At 43.0% G+C, this 27,560-nt stretch overlaps 1 protein-coding gene across 1 annotated transcript in view; it reads right to left on the reverse strand.

The window, feature by feature from the left end:
• Positions 1–695: 695 nt before the first annotated feature.
• LOC310782492 (neurobeachin-like) overlaps positions 696–27,560 on the reverse strand; it is a gene marked incomplete at its 5' end in the record, with an annotated part of 447,634 nt that continues 420,769 nt past the window's right edge. The window contains 16 exons of the mRNA XM_083643165.1: positions 696–830; positions 2,371–2,522; positions 4,337–4,533; positions 4,788–4,889; positions 10,001–10,171; positions 12,213–12,368; positions 13,505–13,576; positions 14,532–14,724; positions 16,650–16,739; positions 18,877–19,041; positions 19,509–19,661; positions 20,414–20,533; positions 24,338–24,478; positions 24,816–24,928; positions 25,868–25,983; positions 26,790–26,892. Coding sequence (XP_083499291.1) covers positions 740–830; positions 2,371–2,522; positions 4,337–4,533; positions 4,788–4,889; positions 10,001–10,171; positions 12,213–12,368; positions 13,505–13,576; positions 14,532–14,724; positions 16,650–16,739; positions 18,877–19,041; positions 19,509–19,661; positions 20,414–20,533; positions 24,338–24,478; positions 24,816–24,928; positions 25,868–25,983; positions 26,790–26,892 — 2,135 coding nt within the window. The 3' untranslated portion in view covers positions 696–739. The remainder of the gene's footprint in view (positions 831–2,370; positions 2,523–4,336; positions 4,534–4,787; positions 4,890–10,000; positions 10,172–12,212; positions 12,369–13,504; positions 13,577–14,531; positions 14,725–16,649; positions 16,740–18,876; positions 19,042–19,508; positions 19,662–20,413; positions 20,534–24,337; positions 24,479–24,815; positions 24,929–25,867; positions 25,984–26,789; positions 26,893–27,560) is intronic.

Consider the following 27,560-nt stretch of genomic DNA (forward strand, 5'->3'; position numbering starts at 1 on the left):
AAGCGCAGTTTGTGTAGTGAAATAAGTGTAGACTCCGAAAGAAGCAGAGCCTTATTTACATTAAAAAAAATCATATTTACCCTGCTGTGGGTAAACAAATAAATACATAATAAAAATAATAATAATAATAAAATGAAATTAAAAACGTAACCCCAGGCAATTTGTCAAAGGTGGATTTAAGTTCAAGCCAATAGCACCTGTTTTGATCAGTGGATGGGGCTGGTTCAGTTCAGATCATTTCAGGAATCTTAATTTGTAGTCCACCCAAATACGCCCAATACCCAAACAATAAAAAAAAAACTATAGAACAAAAATGTTTAATAAAAAATAAAACTTCAGTTCTTTGTCTGTGAAGCGTTAAGCGTACCAGTAGCAGTAACTGCACCAGTCCTGTGTGGTACGGGCCCGGTCAACCCATACGTCTACTCCCCCCCCCCCATTCTCCAGTCTGTGTATTTTTATTAGCAGGTTTTGTTGTGTACCTTCGGGGTGTTATGTGTCTGTGGTAAACACGTGTGTGTACTTACACGTATGCACAGAGGAAGTATTTCCACCAGCGCTGGGATGCCCCGCCTCCACAGATCAGGTTTTCTGAACCGATCCGTTGTTCCTCTCTTGGTTTCTCTTCCTCTTGTACCTGTAGGTCCCGCCCACTTTGCAGACACAGCAGAAAGCATCTCTCGTCTGCCTCTTGCTCTCCTCTCATCTCTCCATCCTCTTCTCCCTCGCTCTGTCCGCCTCAGTACCTGTTCTGGTGTTCATAGTGCCAGCGGTTGAAGTCAATGTTGAACGCCACAATGCTGCCGGACGCCATGCCAGTGATGAGAGTCCTGAGGGCAGAACACACAATGCAACGACAGACCGCATCAGAACCATAGACCCTATCAAAAACATGGGTGGAGTCACGGTGACATCACCAATTTGTTCTTGGACTTGTTTTGAAGCCTCGAGTATGGGAGTGTGGCTGTCGCCATCTTGGGGCTCTTGCACAGCTCGTATGAGACGGGGTTGCTATTGGTTCATGAATGGTGAGCTGTGCGATCACTGGACAGGCGACCTGTCAATCACACCCAAAGCAGTCTTTTCTATTGTCTAATTTACAGGTGAGTTATATAAAAATTCACCCCCCGTACAGTTGTCATGAAAGGTGAAATGAGCTATATAGACCACACATGGGCAAAATGCGGCCCCGGCCCCGCCCCCTCGACCATCTCAATCCAGCCCCCAACATCCTCAAAGGAAAACAAAACAACCCCTAAAAACTCAATGAAAGACAGCATTATATTAATAATTCTCATCTGCTACAGCCATTTGATTTGTATCACCATGATATCGGAAGACTAACAGGAGAAATGACCAATCACAGCGGGAGAGAGGGTTAAAAAATATACTCCAATGAAAATCGGGACTGTTGGCAGGTATGATGTCCAATGTGTGGCCCTTCGATTACTTAAATAAGTCAGTATAATGGCCCTCTAAAATGTTGCCCACCCCTGATATAGACCATAACCATTTTTTGAACCAGGCTTTAAACATGTTTAATCCTGTTGTAAAGTCAGGCATTTTTAACATGGGGGTGAACGGGGAACGAATTTCATTTGGAGCCAGCCTACAGTGGCCATTTGAGGAACTACAGCTTGTAGTATCACTTCAGTGGCTTCATCTGCCCAAGCCCGAGCTTGCCAGCTGATCAGAACAGAGACTCTGCATGCAGTACATCACATCACTTTTAAATAAACAAATAAACATCACATCTGAAAACATGTCAGAAATCTATAAAACACATGAAATCCACTATGTTCTTTAGCGTGGGGGTGTGAAACAAGACTCAACAAAAAACAAAACAAGCCCAGTTACATATAATATGCAAATCAGAAAACAGGGCCATTGTAGCTGTCCCATTACTGATCATTCTATATTTAGGTGCTTTGAAGCCTTGTAAGAAAAAAACAGTGCCAGATTCTGTCTCCCTCTCACAAACTTGCAATCTATCTAGATCAGAGGTTCTCAAATGTTTTTCAGCCAAGGACCCCTTACAAGATAGAAAATATACCGGGGACCCCCTCATTCTGATTTGTGATTTTGGGCTAAGCTTAATTGTTTCCACGGTAATGTGCTTCACTTTTAAATTGATAGGTTTGTTAGATTAGAATGTAATCCATGAACCATTTTAGATTTAAAGCATACAATATTTTCGTTGAACTATGAAGCTTTAAAAAAAAAAAAAAGTTTTATTTTTATTTTCCTGACAACTTTTCGCGGACCCCCTTGCAAAGTGCCACGGACCCCAGGGGGTCCCCGGACCCCCATTTGAGAACCACTGATCTAGATCGATGTCTTTCTGTCAGAATGACACCCAGTCCATTTTACCTCTGGTCATGTGAGAGGTCCATGGCGCGGATGCCGGCATCACAGCCTGGATAGATATAAAGCTGTTTGAAGTCGCATGCCTGCCACACCTCCACAACCCCATTATCTCCTCCTGTTACCAGGTTCTGGCCATCGCTACTCAACAGGATTGCCTGGAGAGAGAGAAAGAGAGAGCCATAGAGATAGAGAGGTAAACAGATGCTCACAGACTCCAGTATGTATATCAGGGGTCCCCAATTACTTTTCACCAAGGGCCACATTTTGCTGAGGGGCGAGGGCTGGGGGTCGAATGGTGCCGACGCCCAAAGGGCAGCACGTGAAAAATGTTGGGCATTTGAAGCCAGATTTAGAGGAATAACTCATTTTAAATTAACAGTTCTGATGTCATTTTTCAGTCTTAACCACCAATTTGGTCCTTTTCTCACTCACTCCACCACCTGGAGGGCTTGAAATTAACTTTTTTGACCACCTGCCAATATGGCTGCTAGATTTTAAAGTTACCAGCCAATTAGAATGTCTACTAGCCAAAATATTTTTCTTGAAATAAACCAGAATATGAGTGGGTTAATTTAAGCACCGGTAAGTGGCTCGGGATTCTCAAAGCCTGTGTTGAGGGTCACACAAGAACAAACGTGCACTCTTGAAGCTAAATCAATCAGAAACCAACAAGTTAATTATTTAAAATTTTACTTCAAACTTCCTCAATGTAGAAGAGTCATTTCTTACACATGATATTACTTTTAGCCGTTTAGTCATCAAGATTATTGAAAAATATTCCATATGTTATAACAAAAGTAGAGTATTGGCCAGAATGACATGAACATTTGGACACTTATTCAGTGTTGAACAGTCAGTTCTTTCATTACATTTAGCCTGATTTCGATGATTGAAAAATATTCCAGAATCCAGACTGAAATGTTACAACAGAAGTTGACTATTAGGCCACATGTTCCACAGATCTGACTTGAACACTTGCACAAATCAGATTTGTGGCAGGGCGGACACACTCCCAAATCAGATTTGGGAAACCAATCACGATAATGACTTTAGCAGCAAATCGGATTTGCCTATAATGTGAACATGGCCTTAGAATGACTTGAACATGAACAATTGGATACTTCCTCTGTGTTGAATGGTAATTTATACACATGAGATTACTTTTAGCCAGATCTTGCATGTTCTGTTCAGGTGCACTGTGTAAAAAAAAAAAAAAACACCTGTGCATATAGCATGAACATAAACATGATAACGTGTGCATTTGTGACACGGTCTGGAGAATAGGGGTAACAAGAAGGTAACCCTGAAATATATATAAAACAGTATATATATAATTTTGTTTTTCACATTTTTCATATTATGCAAGTTTAGATGTAACCGTTTTACGATAACTAAACAATCATAATTTGTTAGAAAGCTAAGCTTGTTCAGGGCAAACAAAGCTTGTTCACCAACTTTCAGGGTGATTTTCTCTGAATGTTGCTTTTAGGAGTACGAACATTCAAATAAACACAGATCCTTTCCAAAAAAATAGAATATCATGGAAAAGTTAGTTTTTTTCCATAATTCCTTTCAAAAAGTCACTTTCATAGATTATAGATTCATTACACACAAAGTAAAGTATTTCAAGTATTTATTTGTTTAACTTTGCATAAGTCTGGCTTCCAGCTCATAAAAACCCAGAAACAGTATTTCAAGAAATTAAATATCACATAAAACCAATCAAAAACCGGTATTTTCAAAACAGAAATGTCGATCTTCTGAAAAGTTATGTTCATGCCTGCACTCAATACTTGGTCGGGAATCCTTTTGCTTTAATTACTGCCTCGATGTCATGATATTTCCATGATATTCTTTATATTTTTTGGAAAGGATCTGTATATCTTCTTCAACTATTTTGACCATGGCCTACTTGTTACTCAAAACACCAGTCCCTGTCACATTGGTTCACACAGGCAGGCAGCCCTACCCGTGTGGAGTCGTTGACCTCCATCTGGGCCAGCAGTTTGCCGTTGATGCTGAAGTTGCAGAAGCGGCCTCTCTCATAGCAGATGATGCAGTGGCCCTCGCTGGAGACGGAGATGAGGCGGGGACGCTGGCACAACTCGGGCCCCTCCAGGGCCCTCAGCAGGTCCCCTGTGATGGTGTGGACCAGGCATGGACCCTCTGAGGAGGGTGATCAAAGAAACACAGTAATGATAGATATTTCCAGACAGTTGTCTGAGACAGAGGTACATTCACTGCAGCCTTTATGATGTCATTGCACATTCCATTTGTTACCCTTTTTTTTGTATGTTTAGTATTTTAGTTTTTGATCATGTCATTTACAGTATATGTTTAATTACTGTGCAATTAAACTAAGACAGTACACTTTCCATCTGTCCCAGACAGACAGACAGACATGTGAAAGACAGACTAACCTTTGGCTCCACTGATGACCAGTCCCAGCTCTGCACAGACAGACACACACACCACCTCGTGGTCATGGCCCGTCAGTACCGCTCGAGGAGCAGGATAGTCGCCTGGAGGACAGAACACAATTAGAGGCACATCACTATAAAATAGCAGTGGCCAACCTCCTTTTTCCTCAGGGCCAGACTATTTTTTATTTGTCTTTGTCTTGTCTTTATTTAAGATCCCCATTAGCTACAGCAGAGCTGCAGCTATTCTTCCTGGGGTCAAACAACTTGCATAGTTTCAAGACATCAAACAACTTGCATACTTTCAATCACATACAAAATTTACATTCTGTATAAAAAAAAATACATTCTGTACAAACGGTACAGTTTCGGATATTACATACATACATACATACATACATACTGTACCTTTCAATATATTGCATACATCAGAATTACCTACATACCATTACAGATGTGTAGAATATACATAAAACTACATCACATATTATGTATACCTATATATATATCATTACCATATCTTATATATATAATTATACATATAACTATTACCATTACCATATAGTTATGTACATGCTTCAATATGCTATATATATATATATATATATATATATATATACACACATACATATATACACATACATACATACACACACACACATATACATATACATATAAATATATATATATATATATATATATATATATATATACATACATACATACATACATACATACATACATACATACATACATACATACATACACATGCATACACACATACATAGCATTATCACAGTAGTAAGTGCTGTTTTACCCAAGAATTTAAAATGTTTTTTGCTTTTCTTTTGTGTAATATATGTGGGAAGGGTGTTCCATTCCTGCATACCTCTAAACATGACAGTTCTTTTCATCGCATTTGTTCTAACTACTGGAAGTGTAAAACCTCCTGCAGTAGCATGTCTAGTTGAGTATGTGTGCCTGTTATGACTTAGAGATACATTTTCATACAGAGATAAGGGGTCTTTAGTGTCGACAATATTCCACATAAAGTGTAACTTACCCCCAAAACACTTTTTTTCAGCTTTTCACCAATATATATGGCTTTTGGGGTGGTATGTGAAGAATTCTGGTCAAAATCTCCACATTTGAGACCAATCTGTTACAATTTTACAAACCCCTATCATTTCAGCAGCATAAGTGCCCTCTATGGGTTCAAACCTGCTTTTTATTGTGCCCTCAAATGAATGGACAATTTGGTACATCGTTACGTCACGGTGGTATTTGCACGTCATGCATCATGTGTAATCGCCTACTGTGGCTAATGTTAGCGGCTAGCTAGTTATGTTACATGGCAGTAAAACGCCACCGAATGACCAAATTGATATAACTTTTTAACCATTTTGAGTAACACTGTTTCCATATGGATCACCAGCGTTAGTTTGTTGTTTATAACGTGGCTATATTTATCACGTTCTCTATCTATCTATCTCTGATACACTGAAAATACTGGGAGGCGGGCCATAGCGTCTCTGTCGATGATTTGATTTGACAGTTCTGGCCAATCCTGGGGTGGTTCACCCCCAAATCGATTGTGTTCTGGTGCAAAGTGAGTGGGTTCCAAGATGAAACCGGCTCGAGCCAACTACGTTATCTTTGGAGCAGCGCAGTAAATACAATATTCCTGGAATGCGAGTTTAACTAAACAGTTACATGTCCTCTGCATTCTACAACAAATAAAGACATTACTATTTGTTTTATTTTCTATGTTACTTATTGGCCAAGTTATGTTAGTTTATGGGCTAGGAATTCTACCAGGGTACAGAAGGGAGTATAGGCGGCCATCTTGCCTGCAGAGTTTTCAAATCAAGTAGAATACCATTTTGCAAGAAATCTGGGGGGGTCAGTCCCCCTTTAACCTTTGTTTAACAAGGAAGTCCCATTGAGATATGAGACCTGGCCAAGACAACAGCAGCAATAAAATGTGGTACATCACACAAGAACACATAAACCAAAAGTGCATACTACAATATACAATGCATCACACAAAAACACAAAATAATATGCAATACAATGCATAGGGACATATACAAAAAGAATATGGCAGGCAGCTGGAGGCAAAACTGGACTCCAACAACCCCAAACACCTGTGGAGAGGACTCCTGTAGGTTCTCTCTCTACAACATCCGCAAAATCCGTCCCTTTCTCACAAGAGAAGCGACTCAACTCCTGGTCCAGTCTCTTGTCTCCTCCCGCCTGGACTACTGCAACGTGCTCCTGGCCGGCCTACCTGCCACCGACATCCGTCCCTAATGTGCTCTTCACGCTGGGCTCCGAAATCGCAGTGCTCCGAGAGCTCATATAGAGCGCGGATAAATGTCTCCACTCTCTCTCCAGCACGTTGCACTCGCTGATAAAAACAGGCTCTTTCGTGAATAACGTTACGCTTTGGTATGAAGTAAGCGTCGAACCTCCCCATTACCACATCAAAGTCATTGTCATCATCTTCGTCAAAGACAAACAAAACTAAATATGTTTTCTGCTTCGGCTCCCAAAGCATAGATGAGAGTGCTTACTTGCATGGAGCCGTCTTCCTTATTCAGCTTTGTAGCTATGCGGTAGCGAGTGAAGCGCTTTTTCCAATCTGTCCACTCCGCTGGCCTCTCAAAGCAGAAATTCTCCGGTGGACTGAACTTCGCCATCTTCTGACACCATGTAATAAACCCTTCTAGTGTTTATTCTTTGTTGAAATTATCTATTGTCCACACAGGTATGGTTGTTCGTTATGAGCTTTACTTCAGCGTTGTTGTTCATTCACATGTCATGTCTGATCTGACGTTCTCGTCTACGGCAGTTCCCATAATGCCTTGCGGCGCTGTCGTAACCCCGCATCACTGTCGTAACTCAGCATCTTATTACAGCCAGAACTGCATGAACTGTATAAACAGCGGTGCCTCAGGAGGTCCCTGAAGATCATCAAAGACACAAACCATCCCCACAACAGCCATACAGGGTTCCACACATACAGGGTTCCAAAACCACGCACAAATCGATTGAGGAACAGTTTCTTCCCGCAGGCCACGAGACTCCTTAACATACACAAATAGTGTAGTAGCCGTACTGTACCGTACTGTAGCTGTTACCATTACGTATGTCTAATGTTTAATTGTATGTTTAATAAGGAATATACTATTTGCACCTGTATGTCAAATACGCTGAATTTAAAACGCAGAGTTTAATTGTATGTTTAATAAGGAATATGCTATTTGCACCTGTATGTCAAATACGCCAAATTTAAAATGTTTAAGCACGTCTAAAGTATGCACATGACATGTGCACCTATGTGCAGTGAATATGCCACTGTCTCTGACTTGTCTTATCACTATACTGCCTTATTGCTTGTTGTGTCTCTTGTTGTTTTTGCACTCATATGCCCTGTTATATTTGTACTATGTTGTAAACGGAGTCCACAGCACAAGAATTTCACACGTGATACTTGTACCATGGAGTGACAATAAAAATCTTGAATCTTGAATCTTGAATCTTGAATCAGTACCATATAGCCACTTGGCTTTAGTGATTAAGTGCAGAGAAGCAAGCATGGTAAAACACTGTCTAGCTTCTTTAGCAAGGAGGAGGCACCAGTGTCTTCTCCTTATCTTGTCAGTGTGCTGGCAATAAATATAAAAATGTGAAATATCAAAGTTATTGGAGTGCTGTCTGGAGTCATTGCTTTCTGTGACATTTTTTGGAGGATTCAGCACCCACAGAGGGTTGAGTGTGTTTTTCTGGCGTTTTGATTTGTCCTCAGTGAAAATAGGCTATATCATTTGGTGGACATATGTTTATAGGATGAATTGGAATTGGATGTTATCTGGGGGGGGAAATGTAAAAAAAAAGTGTAACATTACTTGGCTTGTGTTAAATGAACCTACCATTCGTCAATTATAAACATCAGGCAGCTCTTTATTTTCTGTGCAGCAGTGCTGCAGTGGTCAAAAAAGGTGGATAAACTAATTTCTGAAGCAGTTTTCTCGTGTCATGCTGTTATAATTTTTTTTTGGATAAATAAACTTCAGTCGCCCATACGAGACTAGATATGAGGCTAGAACAACTGAAACGGAATCATATCCCTATAATATAATTTTATTCTTATCAGCATCATCATCATCATCATTGTTGTTTTAAGAACAAAATGTAATTTATTTCATTCAAACCTTAATCCCAAAGAATCTTTGATGTTTCCCTCAACATTTGCAAGTGTAGCATGTGGAGGATGTGTAAAGATGGAGAGGGAAGGAGAGAGGGAGAGAAAAGCAGATCTCAAAAGCAGGTAGTGAGCGTTTATCAGAGCATTGATAACAAGAGAGAGGAACGGAGCGGAGGAGAGTGGAGTCGGCACAGTTTAAAGAACAAAACGCATTCAAACCTAAATCTCGAAGAATGTAGCGTTAGTAGCGTGCACAGCCAGCAGTAACATTAAGAGAGAGAGAGAGACAGACCGACAGAGAGACAGCTGTGCGTATTGGCTTTATCTTTGTCTCGCAAAATAAGGTCATTTAATTAAAAGATGAACTACAGATACATGTATGCCTAGTGTGTGTGTGTGCATATACCATAGTAGGCTGTAGCCTACTGACCTGCCTCACAGGCAGCTCCGAACCTCCTCCGCTGTGCTGTGCTTGTAAATAGAGGGTACGAATAGCCCCACAACAGAAGATATTTAAACCCAGGTATGAATAGACACCCCGAAGAAAAAAACAAGTTTTAGTTTAAGTTTCTTTGTGAGGTTTCCAATATGCACGTTAAAATATATTTTTTCATCTAACCATAGCCCAAGATACTTATGGGATGAGACCTTTTCTATGGCTGCTCCCTTTAAAAATATGAACATAATCCACTGGCTGTCAACAAGCCCTTGTAAACGTCATAAATGTTTTGTTTTTTTTTGCATTTAGGAAGAGTTTGAGATGAAGAAGGGAGGACTATCTCAAACCTCATAACCGCTTGCACCCCATGGCAATCGTTCAAGCAACATTAGTCCACAGAAAACACTAGAAACAGCTGTAAAATGTATATAATGTATCACCATACTATTTTGAGCTGATTCACACAGTGATCAGTGTACAGCAACACGCACGCACACACACACACACACACACACACACACACACACACACGTGTGCACACACACACACGCTTTTAGGACTCACTGTTGTTGGGGTTGTCCCCTATAATGTGGTGCCTCCCGCTCCAGTACCACAGTAGTAGAGTAGCATCTCTGGAGCCAGACACGATGTAGCAGTCTCCTCCGATGTAGGACTCTGATCTGGCCAGACACGTCACCACGTCCCAGTGGCCAAACACTATCTGGGTCAGCTTTCCTGTAGGGGGGGAAGGAGTGCAGCAGAAGAGGCTTATGTCACTTTATTCCTTTAAATTATACCATGGTCTGGGTGAATACTCGATTCTGATTGGCTGCAGAGTGTCCATTAAAAAGTGATAATGTACAGTTGGTAAAGTCGTTCAGCCAGTCCACCAGCTCTATACCCCCGTTAAGGGTTAATATGGCACTTTTGTAAGTTGAGAAAAAAAAATTAGTCGGTCAAAGTAAGTATTTAAATCACCCCTGTGTGCTCAGTTTATCAAAAATAACTCTTATTTACAATTTTGATTTTCGTTTCGGAGATTTCCCTCCCTGCCATAGCTCTGAGCCATTAAGTGACGCGCGTGCCTCTGCAAGCTGAGCGGGGGTGAGCTGCGCCCTGCGGGGGCGAGCTGCGCCCTGCGGGGGCGAGCCGAAATGGAGGCAGAATCCCGACTGTAACAAAACTGCCCTCTGAACACGTGTGAGCATCATGTCCCATGTTCCAAAAACTAAATTTTGATTGCAAAACACATGAAAATATAAATGAATGGTCTTGTTTTGTTGGCAAGTGACCATGGTATAAGCGGGTTAATGCACTTCGAGGTGTCCTTTATCACTTTTTAAGGGACTTCGCAGAAGCAACCGGTCCTCGGCTGGCGCCTCGGACTGGTTCACGCTTCGTCCCTTAACTCATTGAGTGCCAATGACGACTTTAGTCGTCAATTGCTTTAGTAACGTTGAGTGCCAATGACGACTAAAGTCGTCAATTGCGTTTTTTGACGGTGGGACGTGGATCAAAGCCTAATATATCTCCTGTAAAATTTTGGGGCATGTTGAATGTGTATAACCTATTTTACCGACCCATTAGGTGGCGACAGTGCTCTCCAGATTAGAAGAAGGTCCGAAAACAGCAGGAAAAACCTCCGTGATCAAAGAGAAACCGCTCATGCTGCACCCAGAGCCATATAGATGGCTCTGACTTGCAGCTGATGTTGGCTGCGAACAGCAGTCAATCCACGCACACAACTGAGCCCCTCTGCCTCTGTCTGTCTGTCTGCATAGTTTCTTCACACGATTAGCCGCCAGAAAGGCAGCACCCGACGCCGAAGGGCCAAACCTTTCCCTGCAGTCCGGTTTGGCATTTCCTTGTCGCGCTGGGAGCCGGCGCAAAAAAAACGGAGCGCTCCGAAAATAGACTGGGTGCGTGTGGCTGTGTGTTAGTGTGGGGAGGAGAAAACTACACCACGTCACTACATCAGAAAATATTATCTTCAGACTCAGTGAATGTGCTTGAAATGCTGCATTTCACAAAAGGCGGAATAACTCAGCTTCTAATTTGAAAAGTGTCTTTTTGCTCAAAACAGCCTATCTTCTCCGGCTCATGACTAAAGAACGGAAAATGGGATCAATAAACTTTTTTTTGCAGATGATAGAAGAGAGTCTCATCGTTCTTTGTGCGTGTTCAGTGTTTACATAGAAATATCACACAATATTCTGTGGGCCTCGAGAAATCACTGAAAACGCTCTGAAACTCTGGCACTGGGAGCGTCCGTTCTCCAAAAGTGGCTGGCACTCAATGAGTTAAAAAGTGATAATGGACACATCGTCGTGCATTAACCCTTACTTATGTCATACCTTGGAAAGCCATGATTTCATAGCTTATTATTTTTTTTATAATCACTTTTTCTTCCGTTTTTGGCCAATTCCCCCTGCTGTCCTGGCCATTGCTCCATCCACCCCCTCTGCCGATCTGCGGAGAGCTGTAGACTAGCGCAGTGGTTCCCAAACTGTTTTGTCTTATGTTCCCCTTGAGCCTGGTTTGCCAGGCCATTAGTACCTCCTCACTCATGTGTTCTTGCAAAAGAAAACACTGTGGCTGTGGTGGATCCGCGGAGGCACAAGTAGCCTAAATCATACAACATACAGTATATTGATGTTACGTCACTGAACTGCTGCTGTGTGGACTTGGCCTCTTTTTCACCGGGCTCCCCTAAACCTGAATCTAGGAGAGACAGCATGTCTGCTCAACATGTCTCATAGATGATGTCAAAATGTACCAGTTTCAGTCGAGTAGACGCGGAAGCTCTTGTCCCAGAAGCCACAGACCAGGATGTAGCGGTTGTCAGCGGTAACCACAAAACAGTGTGTGTTGATCTGGATGCTCTGGTCCACCAGGTCAGTGATCTGACGCTTGTTCACACCCGAGTTGTTTGCTGGATGAAAGACAGTCAGAGAACACAGATGAAAACATGGAAATGGAGATAAGCTAATGAATACATGCAAACACAATGCTGTTAACAAGATTATGTAATTGGCTCTAATCTCAGATGATTGGTCACTGAGCTCAGCCAGGTTCAGCTCAGCTACACTGCAGTCATGGTTTACAGCCTGTGAGTGACACACATGTGACACAGAGCTGACCTGGCTGTCTGGCTGCCCATAATGAGCTGTACTCAATATTATGACTAGCTGCTTGTAATGTTGCCCATACAGGAATTAAGATCATTCTACACTTGATATTGTCAGTCACTCCAGATAAGAGCATTAGCCAAGTGCCTAAAATGTAAAAGCATTGGTGTAATGTAACAACGTAATAATAATACATTATTGCAGTAGCCTATAGGCTAAGTATTTTCTGGGAGTATCTGTACTTTATTTGAGTATTTATATTTCTGTCAACTTTCACTTCGTAAATCACATTTACACTTTTACTCCATTACATTTCCTCTAAGCATCTTAGTTACAAAGTAAAATCTGAAGAAATTTGGTAGCCTAGCCTAACCCAAGCAAGCAGGTTTGGCGAATCAGTGCTCCTAGCTTGCAAGTTACGTTAATCAGGCTCCACACTCCATTCCAGTTGGTGGCGGTAATGCACCATAACGTTTGCCAACTGCTATAAAAGGCAAGAAGAAGAAGAAGAAGATTTCCACTCAAGCCCATGTCATGTCTTTTGCTTGATTTAATTTCCCCCCCCGACCCCACCCGGGCGGTGGGCACTCGAGGACATGCGGTGTGTGGACAGGCACGCATTCCTTTAGCATTCACCTCGTCCCCAGGTGGGAATCGAACCCACGACCTTCGAGCTGTGAGGCGATAGTGTTAACCACTGCACCACCGTACCTCCCGATTTAATTTTTTTTTACAGCATTTACCTCTTACTTTCAGTTTCGGTAAATATCAGATACTTTAAGACTTTTACTCTATTCTAATAGGTGACTTTAACTTTAACCAAGGTCATTTTCCGGCAAGATATCTGTACTTTTACTTACTGTGGCTTTCAGGTATTTCATCCACCACTGGGTAAAAGTAATGAAAACAGCTGTGGAGAGCTGCTTTTATGTGCACTGACCTATGAGAGGGTCCATCTCTATGGGGAGATGATGAGCCTGTTCTAGGGAATATCCTGGAGCTCCACGGAGACCTGAGGGTTTACACACACATGTACGTACACACAATGTAAAACAGTGTATGTAGACGTATGCTATGTGCATCTCCTCGCATAACCTCTTTTTTGGTACTCTGCTACAATATGATATAGTATAATAATAATAATAATAATAATGTTCTGCTTATACGGAAACATGTTATTGTAGGTTAGCATGATGTGGTCATTCATAAGTAGAGTTGCCTAATATCCCACCGTGATGTATCAAATATAATCAGTTATTCGAATGAGGTCGTTAATGAAGGAAATTAATGCATGAATTAGTTATGTCAACATACCTGTCTTGACACAACACATGGATGGTATATTATTCTATGTTAAAGCATTAAGAGCATTAGGAGTTATAGTAGTTTAAATAAAATGTGTTTTCCCTCATTAATATGCAAATGTATGCAGCAAGGCGCTGCAAAATCTATAACTCCAACTATAGAGGGGTATCTGGTGTGGAAGTATGACGTTTCTATCATGTATCGTCTTAGCTATAGTGTTCAAAATAATGTGTTGACGTGATGAAAAAAATGTCCTGGATAGCATGTACCATGGTGCCCCCCCGTCACATAATATGGTATATTTTTGTGACACCATTCCCATGTTTTCATGAATTTTGTGGAAGCAAGGTTATAAAATAAATCAGAACACTGATTTCATACAATTCAACCATCATAACCAAATGCCAGTATAGACATGGCATGATGCTTGCACCTTCACAGAAGACAACTAATACGGCCACTAGCACCGCCAGTTGCAAACCCATGATCCTGCAGCCCCTTAACCCATTGATACCTGATGCAGCATTTGTGTGTGTATGCCTTTAAGACCACGAACCGCGTGACGCGGTCTTAAAGGGATACACACACAAATGCTGCATCAGGTATCAATGGGTTAACATAAACACATGCGCGTGCATGCACACACACACACACACACTCACCGACTGTGTTGTGCCAGCGGTTGACGGCAAACAGCCGGCTGCAGGTGACAGTGACGGCTGCTGGGATGCTGAGGTGGGGTAGGGTGTTGGCGGCCACGTGGGTGACCGGGGAGTTGGAGGGGAACTTGAGCACCATGATGACATCCTGCTGCATCTGATCCTTAAACATCAGAGGGCTCTGGGGAAGGAAACACTGGTGAGACGGAAAGAGAGCGAGAGAGGGAGGGAGAGAGGTGGGGGAGAGAGAGAGAGAGCGAGAGAGTAGGAGAGGGAGAGAGAGGCAAGAGGAGAGGGAGCGTAAAAGGGAAAGGGAAAGAGAGAGTCAAGGAGCAGATGGGACAGAGAGGGAGGTGGGAGAGAGGGAGGTAAGGGAGAAGGTATATTAGTGGGAGAGCAGGGTGAGAGCAGGTACACACACTGAGGGTGGCTGTGGGCCTAGGAGAGAAGGGAGGGGGTCAGGACGGAGAGGTCGGCATGGAGGTCTGGGGTGGAGACACTGAGGCTGGCTGCTGTGGGCCGGGGAGGACAGAGAGGCTTTCAAAACATCTTAATGTCTACAACAGAACCTCACTGACCCACACACCTTGAGAATCAAGGTCGTTTCAAACTACAGTAGTGAAATGTTTTGGTGACTGAAAAGTGCAGAAACACGGGGCTGAAAAGTATTAAAAAGGTGAAACGTGCATGTACCGTATCTTCTCAATGTTTTCTTGTAATTGTTTCCAATGTGCAGGTAGTGCAGCGCTAGATTCCCTGCCTACCAACATGAGGGTCGCAGGTTCCAGCCCCCGTGGAAACAATTACAAGAACATTACATTATGCCTGTTTGGGAATTCGGTCATTTGGAATTTGGATGTTCTACAGCCTAGTTCCTCATTGCACGGCTCGCGAGACGATGGCGGCTCTAGACTCTTTTATTGGCGGCTCGCGGCTGATATAAATAATACAATCACTGTCAAAACAATTCCCTCACTGCGGTGTCAAACTGCGTGGTTGCCAGGTTTGTGGCCCTTTGGAGCACCAAATGGGGGTTGAAACTCACCATATACCGGTAGCCTATCTGGCAACACTGCAAACAAGCCAATGCCTCGTGGAGGGATTGAGTCAGTGGGAGGGAGCAGAAGAGTGCTACAGGTGTGAATGACAGGGCGTATTGTTGCAGCTGGCATTTCCTCGTTAACGACGAAATGCGCAAGCTGCAACAATCGAGTCACGTTAACCCCCCCTCCCAGCGTCGGAGTTTTAACGATAAGCAAAGCAGCTATTTAGCCTACTGAGCTGGGTGTGGAGACCAGGAAAGCACAGGCTGTTTACTGAGCTGGAGGTATGTGGAGCTGCATCCCAGAGAGAGACAGACTGGACATCAGAATGTTTTCATATATATTTTTTTAATCAAGTCGGTGTGAATGTTTTCATCACTTTTATCATTTTTTATTAAGTCAGCCTGAATGTTTTTTTATATCATATATATATATATATATATATATATATATATATATATATATATATATATATATATATATATTTTATAACATTTTTTTTATAAAGTCAGTCTGAATGTTTTTATGATTTTTATAATAGTTTCTAACATTTTTATCATTGGTTCTACATTTTTTATCATTGGTTTTATCATTGAATAAACTAAAAACTAAATCAAACGCTTACTGTGGGGTTTTGCAGTAAAAGTGTCTCTCCTCTTGACTTTGACCGGCTAGTGTGGCTCTCATGGAGAAAATAGTGAGGATCACTGTTCTACAGTAATGCGTTCTTATTGTGTCCTGTATGTTTATTTGTTTGTACTCCCTTGCTAGGCTAATAACGTCAAATAAATACTGACCTAGTGAGAAAGCCACCTACCTCAATATCTACAGATGCAAACCTGTCTATGGAAAAGAGAAACATCCAAAGACTCTGTTCGTGTTCCCATACTGAAATTCACTTCAGGAACATTCATCTCTTATTGTGGGTTGTTCTAGTCCAGCACTTTAGCTGAGGCTTGGGATGCTCATACAGGTGGACTTTTGTGTGAGGTGAACAATCATGAGCAAATGCAGAGGATGTTATGGAAGTGAGATAAAAGCCAAATCTGTTTAAGTTTTCCTGGAGTTTCAGTCTCACCAGGTGCATGGCAGAGGACCGAGGGGGGTGTGGCTCAATCAGCAGCTGGGAGGGAATCTGACCACAGGCCTGAATCTGGGCCTCCATTGCCTACAGACAGACAGAGAGAGAGAGACACACACAGGCAGACAGAGAGAGAGACACAGGCAGGCAGAGAGAGATAGACACACAGGCAGACAGAGAGAGAGACAGACAGACAGACAGAGAGAGAGACAGAGGATAGGGAGAAATATATTAGGAGAGACTTATTTTGCCATTTTAGTTTGAAAATAACTTAACATCATAATTCTACTATATTCACAGTTTATTCAGGTGTTGCCTTTGGTAATGACATATGCCCCTATCTTCCCATGGCCTTAGGCGCTAAAACTGGCGTTAAACGCAAAAAAAAAACGCGCCATCATGGTTTTAGGCCCCGAAATGCGCTTTACGCCGAAGAGGCGTGGCGCAGTGCCAGAATAGGCCAGAATGGGTGTTTTGGCCTTAAATACCGGCCTAACGCTATCTTCCTCCCTGGCGTTAATTTAGCGCTTAGCGCTTTTCAAAAGCAGGCCTTATTCAGTGCGCCGGTTATATTACTGTGCGTAATTGCGCGGAGCTCTCCCCTTCTATCTCACTCTCTCCCCCTCTCTCTCTCTCTCTCTCTCCCTCTCTCGCGCGCCTCTATCTCTCTCTCTCTCCCTCTCTCTCGCGCGGATATTACTGTGCGTATTTACGCACAGCTCTCCTCTGCCGATCTCACACTCTCTCCCCCTCTCTCTCTCTCTCTCTCTCCCTCTCTCGCGCATCTCTATCTCTCTCTCGCGCGTCAGACAGGCACAAAGACCGATGGAAAAAAAGTTGTTATATCTAGTTTTGAGCACCTGTCATTGAGAGGCTGTTGAGCCATATGTGAAATCTCCCAGCATGCATTGAGGCTAATACATTTAGACAAGAAATATAAACCAAATCAGCCTAAATTGCCTAAAGTGGTAGATCGAAATAATGTTTATGTTCACACAACAGGCAATTCTCGAACATTTCAATATTGGCCAAAATAAAACATAGAAATCCAAACACAACCCTATGTGAAACATATATGTAATCCAGGTGGTATATATATCCCACAGATTTAACGTGATTTAGATGAGTGACAGTCGTAACACGGTTCTACTGTGATGTCCTACTGTGATGTCCGCTCCAATAAGACTTCTTACTTCACATTTACTAATACAATAAAAACACATTTATGCAATGACTTTACATAATGTAGGTATATATTTATGTGCATCATCTGCAGCACTGGAGAAGAAAAGGTAGCGAGAGAAAACTATATCATTCTAATCTGGACAAACTTTCACCAATCTAATCTCATCTTGACATAGGCCACATAGGGATAGGCTATATTTTTCTAGCCAATGCGTTTAGAACATTCTTTTCACTTTGATCTTGCTATAGTGTAGCATATTTACATGCTTGCAGTATTTAAACTGCAGTGAGATTGGTTTGAGAAGCATAATAATATGGAATAATATATATGGAGACAGACAGGGATGAAAGGGAGGGGGGAGCTCAGAGCGCTTTGGTCGGCTTTTCTGACCGGACTGGATCGCTCCGTGGAATTGGAGCTTAAAAGGGAAGCTTGTGATTCGTTTACTGCACTTCTCCAATGAGCAGATTGTGCATAATGTTACGCTTAAAAGGTGTGGTTATAATGCTTAAGGCCGCCTGTAGCGCCGACACCAAAATATCGAGTGCGCTGGTCCACACCCACTAATCTGCGCTGCGCCTGGCGCTAAGTGCAGTTTTAAGGCCGTTGCAATGATAGAGGGCATGGTCTTTTTTCCTTTTTTGGTCTTGAGAATGGTCTCGCATTGGTCTGGTCTTGGTCTGGTCTTGGTCTCACCCCCCCTCTGTCTTGGTCTTGTCTCGGTCTCGGGTTAGGTGGTCTCAACTCCAACACTAGCTTTAGCCACTATATAAGTCTCACTTTTTACTGTATGCTTGCTGAACTACTGCATCCCAAAGAAGACATCATTTGAAAAATCCAGCTTGTTCTCCTCAGGCATCAGAAGTTAGAAGAGATTGTCTGGTAACACGGTTTGACTCATTTGATTCTACTGCATAACGCACATGAAGAACTATGAATGTGGCACAGCTGCAGAATAAAGTGATTTTTGCAATAGCTACCCCTGCAGTAATGACTTTCTTAATAAGACAAGAGGTGCTTGTTGTCATAGAAACAGACCTCCCGCTGTACAGCCTCTAGATTGTCTAGGGTGACGGCTCCCTCGTAGGACAGGAAGTTGAACACATTGAGTCCTCGGACAGCTTCGGGCCCTCGCTGCTTGTAGCCAAATATTAGATCAATCCACTGGTGAAGCTGGCAGGACACGAACTCACTCTCCAATGCCTAGACAGAGAAACAGGGGAGAGAAACCCCCCCCCCAGAAAGAATGATACAACTCTGAAGCAGCCTCGACATAGAAACAGGAGAGGGAAACCCCCCCAGAAAGAATGATACAACTCTGAAGCAGCCTAGACAGAGAAACAGGAGAGGGAAACCCCCCCAGAAAGAATGATAAAACTCTGAAGCAGCCTCGACATAGAAACAGGAGAGGGAAACCCCCCCAGAAAGAATGATAAAACTCTGAAGCAGCCTAGACATAGAAACAGGAGAGGGAAACCCCCCCAGAAAGAATGATACAACTCTGAAGCAAAAGCAACCGTCTTCCTCTGAGCTGTGCTTCAGTTCACTATATTTTTTCAGAAGACTGTGTGCACCCCTCACCATGCTGTGTGCACCCCTCACCATGCGGTTAGAAGACTGTGTGCACCCCTCACCATGCGGTTAGAAGACTGTGTGCACCCCTCACTCACCATGCGGTTGATGCGGACAAAGTCCTCAGGTTTCTTGGCCCAGGCAGGGAGCTCCACGTCACAGACAGGCACCCCGTCATCCCGCACCCCCAGCTCATACTCATTACTATTCACAAACATCTCCGGCAGGTAGTAGAACTCTGGGATCAGCTCCTGTTGCACAGCAACACACAGTTTCAATTTCATTATTATTGCTCATATTTGATTTCATGTAATATAGTTGTATTATCTGTAAAGCAATAACTCCAATCTATTTCCACCATTTCTATATTATTATTATTATTCTCTCAAGAGCTACTCCGGCATACTTTTCGCTAGAGATTCAATTCCAGCCTTTAAATGTTCAGGATATTTACCTTTAATAAATATATAATGTCTGCCTTCATGCTCCCCTCAGATTTCAGGTTATTCTTTTAGTTTTACAATCATCGTTTCATCATCTACCCACTCTGCTGCTCAGTTGCAAGGTGTCGTCGCTGCCACTACAGTATAGCAAAGTGGCCAAGCGAAATGAGTAACAGCTGTATGCCCATAGGGCTGGGCGATAATTCTCTATTATCGTTTATATCGTCTTTCAGTGGTATCATATGATAATTGCTAGGGAATAATATATGATAATATGATCATTTAACATGATTTTCCTACATGAACCATATTTTAATAAATAGATATCGAGAAAGATCCTTATGATTATTCATGATATTGAGTGCAACTGTATCGCGCAGCCCCAGTATACCCTGTTCTGTTCTCTCCCTTCTGTCTCCCCCTCTCTCTAATATAAGATTGTTCAATCCTGTTTATTGGTAGGGCTTGCTTAGCTAGTCTCAGTTAGACACATTCTCTGTAAATTAGGGCTGACTCTTTGAACACTTTAACGTCTCAGTCCTTCAGCCCATTGGATGTACCTTGACGTCGGCTGTGTCCCTCTGGCAGTTCCTCCAGGAGCGGCCGATGCCAGAGAAAGCTCTCTCTGCGTGGTCGAACTTGGTCTCATTGCCGTTGAGGAAAAATGTGGTAAAGGGCTCCTACAGGGACGAGACAGGACACATTCATGTCAGAACATACATGTCTCTTATCACCTTATCCACTCCAACTTCACCTCTGCTGTCTCCAAAGCAAAAACCTCCTTCTTCATCTCTGAAATCCAGTCCTCTGCATCCAACCCCAGTAAACTGTTCTCCACCTTCTCCACACTCCTCAACCCTCCCTCCCCTCCCCCTCCCTCCTCCCTCTCTGCTGATGATTTTGTAACCTTCTTTACTAAAAAGGTGGATGACATCAGCTCCTCCTTCCATCCTCCAGGCACCCTCACTAACACTCCCGACTCCAATCCTGCTTCTCGACCCCCTGTCCCTGGATTTACTTCCTTCTCTCCCCTCTCTCCCGGTTAAGTGCTTAAACTCATCAGCTCGAACCGAGCCACTTACTGCCCCCTCGATCCTATCCCTTCCTCTCTCCTCCAAACCATCTCACCTGACATATCTCCCTTCCTCACTACCTTCATAAACTCCTCTCTGTCCTCTGGTCTTGTTCCGCCTGCTCTAAAGACGGCAAGAGTCAAGCCTCTGCTTAAGAAACCCCCCCTTGACCCTACTGCTATTCAGAACTACAGACCTGTCTCTCTTCTCTCATTCCTTTCCAAAACCCTCGAACGAGCAGCGTCCAAACAACTTTCTCTCTATCTCTCCCAGAATGACCTCCTGGACCCTCTGCAGTCCGGTTTCAAGGCTTCTCACTCCACTGAGACAGCTCTTCTTGCTGTCACAGAGGCCCTTCACACTGCTAAGGCCTCATCCCTCTCCTCTGTCCTTGTCCTCCTTGACCTGTCTGCTGCCTTCGATACAGTCAACCACCAAATCCTTCTTTCCACTCTGTCTGACCTCTGCATTTCAGGTTCTGCACTCTCCTGGTTTGCTTCCTACCTCTCGAACCGCTCATACCAGGTCTCATGGAGAGGGTCCCTCTCCAGATCCTGCCCTCTTACCACCGGTGCCCCCCAGGGCTCAGTCCTGGGCCCCTTACTTTTCCTTCTCTATATCAGATCTCTTGCCTATGTGATCTCTTCTCATGGCTTTTCTTATCACTGCTATGCTGATGACACCCAGCTTTTCCTTTCCTTCCCCCCCTCCGACACTCAAATCGAGGCTCGCATCTCTGCATGCCTCAAAGACATTGGCGACTGGATGTCTGCCCACCACCTCAAGCTCAACCTTGGTAAGACAGAGCTACTCTTCCTCCCAGGGAAAGACTGCCCTCTCGCAGATCTCTCCATCTCCATTGACAACACCACTGTACTTCCCTCCCAAACAGCTAAGAACCTCGGGGTGATCCTTGACAACCAGCTGTCTTGCTCACCCAACATAGCTGCGACAGCACACTCCTGTAGGTTCTCTCTCTACAACATCCGCAAAATCCGTCCCTTTCTCACAAGAGAAGCGACTCAACTCCTGGTCCAGTCACTTATCATCTCCCGCCTGGACTACTGCAACGTGCTCCTGGCCGGCCTACCTGCCACCGACATCTGACTGCTTCAGCTCATTCAGAACGCTGCAGCCCATCTGGTATTCAACCAACCCAAATTCTCTCATGTCACTCCCCTCTTCCAGGACCTCCACTGGCTTCCCATCTCGGCCCGCATCAAATTCAAGACACTGGTACTGGCCTACAGGGCAGTACACCAGTCAGCTCCCCTGTACCTGCAATCTATGGTCAGGTTCCAAACCTCTCAGCGCTCCCTTCGCTCCTCCACCAGTGCAGGTCGCCTCACCCCTCCTTCGCTACGGGGGCTCAAAAGTCGCTCATCCCGATCTCGACTCTTCTCGTCCCTGGCACCTCAATGGTGGAACGAGCTTCCACCTTCGGTCAGGACGGCTGAATCACTGCCGATCTTTCGGAAAAGACTAAAGACTCACCTTTTCAGGCTCCATCTGGGCCCTTCTTGATCTAACTTCTTTCTCTCTCTTTCTAAAAAAAAAAAAAAAACTACTAACCTAAACTTGTACCACTAACTTAAACTTGTACCACTGTTCCTTCAGAAGTTGTAGTTGTCATAGACTGTGCTCCATAGTTGATTGCTCTATTGCTGACAAAAATGTGTTATTGTAAGTCGCTTTGGATAAAAGTGTCTGCCAAATGACGTAATGTAATGTCTCTGGTGTGTGTTCAAAAAGCTGCTAACGGTGTTTGTGAACACTTTGTACTCACTATCCTGAGCATCCACGTCAGCGTGGTATGAGCAGTAGAGTACAGTGTTGTGTAACGGTGTTTGTGAACACTTTGTACTCACTATCCTGAGCATCCACGTCAGCGTGGTATGAGCAGTAGAGTACAGTGTTGTGTAACGGTGTTTGTGAACATCCTGAGCATCCACGTCAGCGTGGTATGAGCAGTAGAGTACAGTGTTGTGTAACGGTGTTTGTGAACACTTTGTACTCGCTATCCCGAGCATCCACGTCAGCGTGGTATGAGCAGTAGAGTACAGTGTTGTGTAATGGTGTTTGTGAACACTTTGTACTCACTATCCTGAGCATCCACGTCAGCGTGGTATGAGCAGTAGAGTACAGTGTTGTGTAATGGTGTTTGTGAACACTTTGTACTCACTATCCTGAGCATCCACGTCAGCGTGGTATGAGCAGTAGAGTACAGTGTTGTGTAATGGTGTTTGTGAACACTTTGTACTCACTATCCTGAGCATCCACGTCAGCGTGGTATGAGCAGTAGAGTACAGTGTTGTGTAATGGTGTTTGTGAACACTTTGTACTCACTATCCTGAGCATCCACGTCAGCGTGGTATGAGCAGTAGAGTACAGTGTTGTGTAATGGTGTTTGTGAACACTTTGTACTCACTATCCTGAGCATCCACGTCAGCGTGGTATGAGCAGTAGAGTACAGTGTTGTGTAATGGTGTTTGTGAACACTTTGTACTCACTATCCTGAGCATCCACGTCAGCGTGGTATGAGCAGTAGAGTACAGTGTTGTGTAATGGTGTTTGTGAACACTTTGTACTCACTATCCTGAGCATCCACGTCAGTGTGATATGAGTAGTAGAGTACAGTGTTGTGTAATGGTGTTTGTGAACACTTTGTACTCACTATCCTGAGCATCCACGTCAGCGTGGTATGAGCAGTAGAGTACAGTGTTGTGTAACGTGTTTGTGAACACTTTGTACTCACTATCCTGAGCATCCACGTCAGCGTGGTATGAGCAGTAGAGTACAGTGTTGTGTAACGGTGTTTGTGAACACTTTGTACTCACTATCCTGAGCATCCACGTCAGCGTGGTATGAGCAGTAGAGTACAGTGTTGTGTAATGGTGTTTGTGAACACTTTGTACTCACTATCCTGAGCATCCACGTCAGCGTGGTATGAGCAGTAGAGTACAGTGTTGTGCAATGGTGTTTGTGAACACTTTGTACTCACTATCCTGAGCATCCACGTCAGCGTGGTATGAGCAGTAGAGTACAGTGTTGTGTAATGGTGTTTGTGAACACTTTGTACTCACTATCCTGAGCATTCACGTCAGCGTGGTATGAGCAGTAGAGTACAGTGTTGTGTAATGGTGTTTGTGAACACTTTGTACTCACTATCCTGAGCATCCACGTCAGCGTGGTATGAGCAGTAGAGTACAGTGTTGTGTAATGGTGTTTGTGAACACTTTGTACTCACTATCCTGAGCATCCACGTCAGCGTGGTATGAGCAGTAGAGTACAGTGTTGTGTAATGGTGTTTGTGAACACTTTGTACTCACTATCCTGAGCATCCACGTCAGCGTGGTATGAGCAGTAGAGTACAGTGTTGTGTAATGGTGTTTGTGAACACTTTGTACTCACTATCCTGAGCATCCACGTCAGCGTGGTATGAGCAGTAGAGTACAGTGTTGTGTAATGGTGCGGAGGTGTGCCGTCCTCCTCCCACGTCTCGTAGTGTTCTGCGTAAAACGCCGCCCGCTTGGGATTCAACGCTCCGATTGGCTAGAGGAAAACCACAGAGAAATAATGATTTGATTATTTGATGATTCAAAGAAAAACCATACACGTGATGTTCTACGTCTCACCACAGAGCATATCACACATTTTCTTCAATGGTAAGGCAATGGAGCTAACTAGTTCACAAAATAAATCATGTGGTTGTGTTTTGTCCCTCTTACTCTACTTGGTGGGGATGGAACGAAGAGGAGTGATTCCTACTAAGCCTTTGTATTAGTAGTACTTGCCTGCTTTGTATTGTACCATTGCTTTGGGTTATGCCATCTGCCTGGCAGCGCAAATTAGATTAAGGTGAAAAGGTGTGTGTGTGTGCGTGTCCAACCTTGGAGAGGTCTCGGAAATTGCCAGGCAGAGTGAGATCGAGCTCCTCAGAGTCGTAGTTGGTCAGGACCCAGGGGAAGATGGGGTACTGGTTCAAATCATTATAGGTCCTCCCTGGGTGGACAAAACAGGGAGAGCAGAGGCTAAGGTGAGAAGGTGGATGGATATCATGGATGAGTACTATCTATTAGAATTCGGGGACACTGTTCAAGATAGTGGCATAATATGGCAACATGGCATTAGTCTGTCTCTGTGTTCGTCTGTTTTGTTTTTCAATCGGTACTGTATATATATATATATATATATATATATATATATATATATATATATATATATATATATATATATATATTACTTATGCTGCTTTGTTTGGAATTAAAGCAGCTGAGTGATACAGTTGATTCAGTAATGTAATGTAGTGCCATATCAACCACAGTAATACACTCTAGGGCTATCATTTATTATGATTATTGTTATTCACTATCTATGGCCATCATTTCAGACGTCAAAACCTCCATGCCTAAACAAACAGGCCAATGCTCAAATGTTTTATGAGTGACATGACCTCGTCGATGTGAGAATGAATGAAATGCCAGCTGAGCTTGTATGTTACTGTGATAACAGACAATCAGGCAGAAGCAGAGAAACGCATAAGCGGTTGACAAACATATGCAAAGGTGTTTTAATAAGTTTCCACTGGTTTAGCTTGTCTGCTCGTCGTGACTTTCCGGTGTCCACAGCTGATAGAGAGCACTACCATTTGAAATTAATTCTGTCAAAATATATTTATTATTTGGTCTGTTTTCTACGGAAATGTTTTTGCCCTACAATGAATTACTGGAAATGTAAATAAATCAAGCAATGAAGCCGATTATTTTCAGTTTGTTGCTTATACTTATATACTTATACTGTATTACTTCCCTATGGATGTTTGGAATCCTTTACATACATTATAGCATATTAACATGTACCGTACATTGTAATGCTGTCTGTAATCATTTGTGTATTTTTGTATACTGCTGGTATCAAATGATAACAATACGTTCCCCTTACCTGCAATAGTGTTGAGGAACATGAGGTACTCAAAGTTGGAGATCTCTCTCCTCTGCCAGCGCTGGGTCATGTTGGAGGACTTGAACAGCTGACGTGGGGTTGCCAAGGAAATCCGCCTGGGAAGCACATACTGTACACTTAAGCAATGGCTCACGAAGCTAGGGGGCATCGTTCACCTGATGCAGAAGTGGAGGGTGACAACCCCCTTAGCTGTGATATAATAACCATATCACACCCTGAAGTGAGCTATTGCTTTTATAAAATGGTTACCAAGTATGAATGTAATAGACACACTCCAATTTAAATTGTTCATTATTAAAAAAATGCTAATGTTTAAAATAAAATGGGCCCTGCTGGCTGCCTGCACATAGAGAAAAAGGCAGTTGCTGTGCAAATTAGGTCAGTTACAGCAGCTAGCAAGCACCACAACACAAGCTATCTCCACTTTACAGTAGCTAGTAAATTTGGTAGTTTGTAAAACACAATTATCTCAACAACCTAACAACGGATTTCAAAATGAATTTTACCACTGGGGAAAAAAAATGACTTGTACTGTACATGTTAACAAGCGAATGTTTCAGTCATTCAGTGGCGTTTTCAGAGTAGTTGCTAACTACTACAAGTTGGTAACTACGAACCGGTCTGCAGCGCTGCTTGAACGCCCTTCTCAGAGAGATACTGAATTGTACAAAGGAATCACGTCGTAGCATATGACCTATGGCATATGAACCAATCTGATCACTTGATTTGAGATTATTATACATTATTATAACACATTATTATAACACATTCTTTCTATCTATCAAACTAGGCAAAAAATACAATTGCAACTCAAATATACAACACACTAGTTGACTAAAAGTGATCTATTTACTGGACATAAAAATTGGTCAACCATGAATCACTACACTGCTGTACCCACCTGGCCTGTGGCAGGCCATAGCTCGTTCCAACCCCCACCCGTGGGAGACTGTACACCACTCTCTTCACTGTGGCCTGATCAGGGAAGTTAAACATCACAGACGCTGGGGAGAGGAAGATACAACATATAGTCAATCACTCACCATGACTGATATTATAACATTTACCACAGACCACCACTACACAGAACCACAATAGTCCACTGTATAAAGAAGGAATGGGTGACTTGATACTTAAAAGAGTTAAAGGCAGGACAAATGCTGGTCTCTACTGTTTGTACTTGTGCTTAGCCTGCCATGTCAACTATGTCGCTTCTGCTGACTGACAGTCAAATAGTAACAATGAACAACGCTTTGTTGCTACAGTAACAAAGAGAGACTGAGTGCGAGTTAGTCTGTCATACCCCACAAGAACCCAGATGGTCCTTGTGTATAGACGGTTTTCACGGAATTGGGTTGCTATGGGAACAGTTTGAACCCTAGCTTATTTCCTGTCAGCTATTGCATTAGCAAACATTGCAACAGGAAGTAAGCTAGGGGCAATTTTGAATGTTTATGTTGTCAAATTAAAAGCGTCTATAGGCTTAACCTCCTGGCCATATTGATGGCAAACAATCAAAACATGATTAGCCATTAAACAATGGCTAGTATTGATGAGAATAGGTTATTGATATAGTATTGATGACAATAGGTTATTGATCTGTATAGTTGTATTATTGATATGTATAGTTGTATTGTTGATATGTATAGTTGTATTATTGATATGTATAGTT

This window comes from Poromitra crassiceps (assembly GCF_964638095.1).
Source record: "Poromitra crassiceps genome assembly, chromosome: 1".
Lineage (NCBI taxonomy): Eukaryota > Metazoa > Chordata > Actinopteri > Beryciformes > Melamphaidae > Poromitra > Poromitra crassiceps.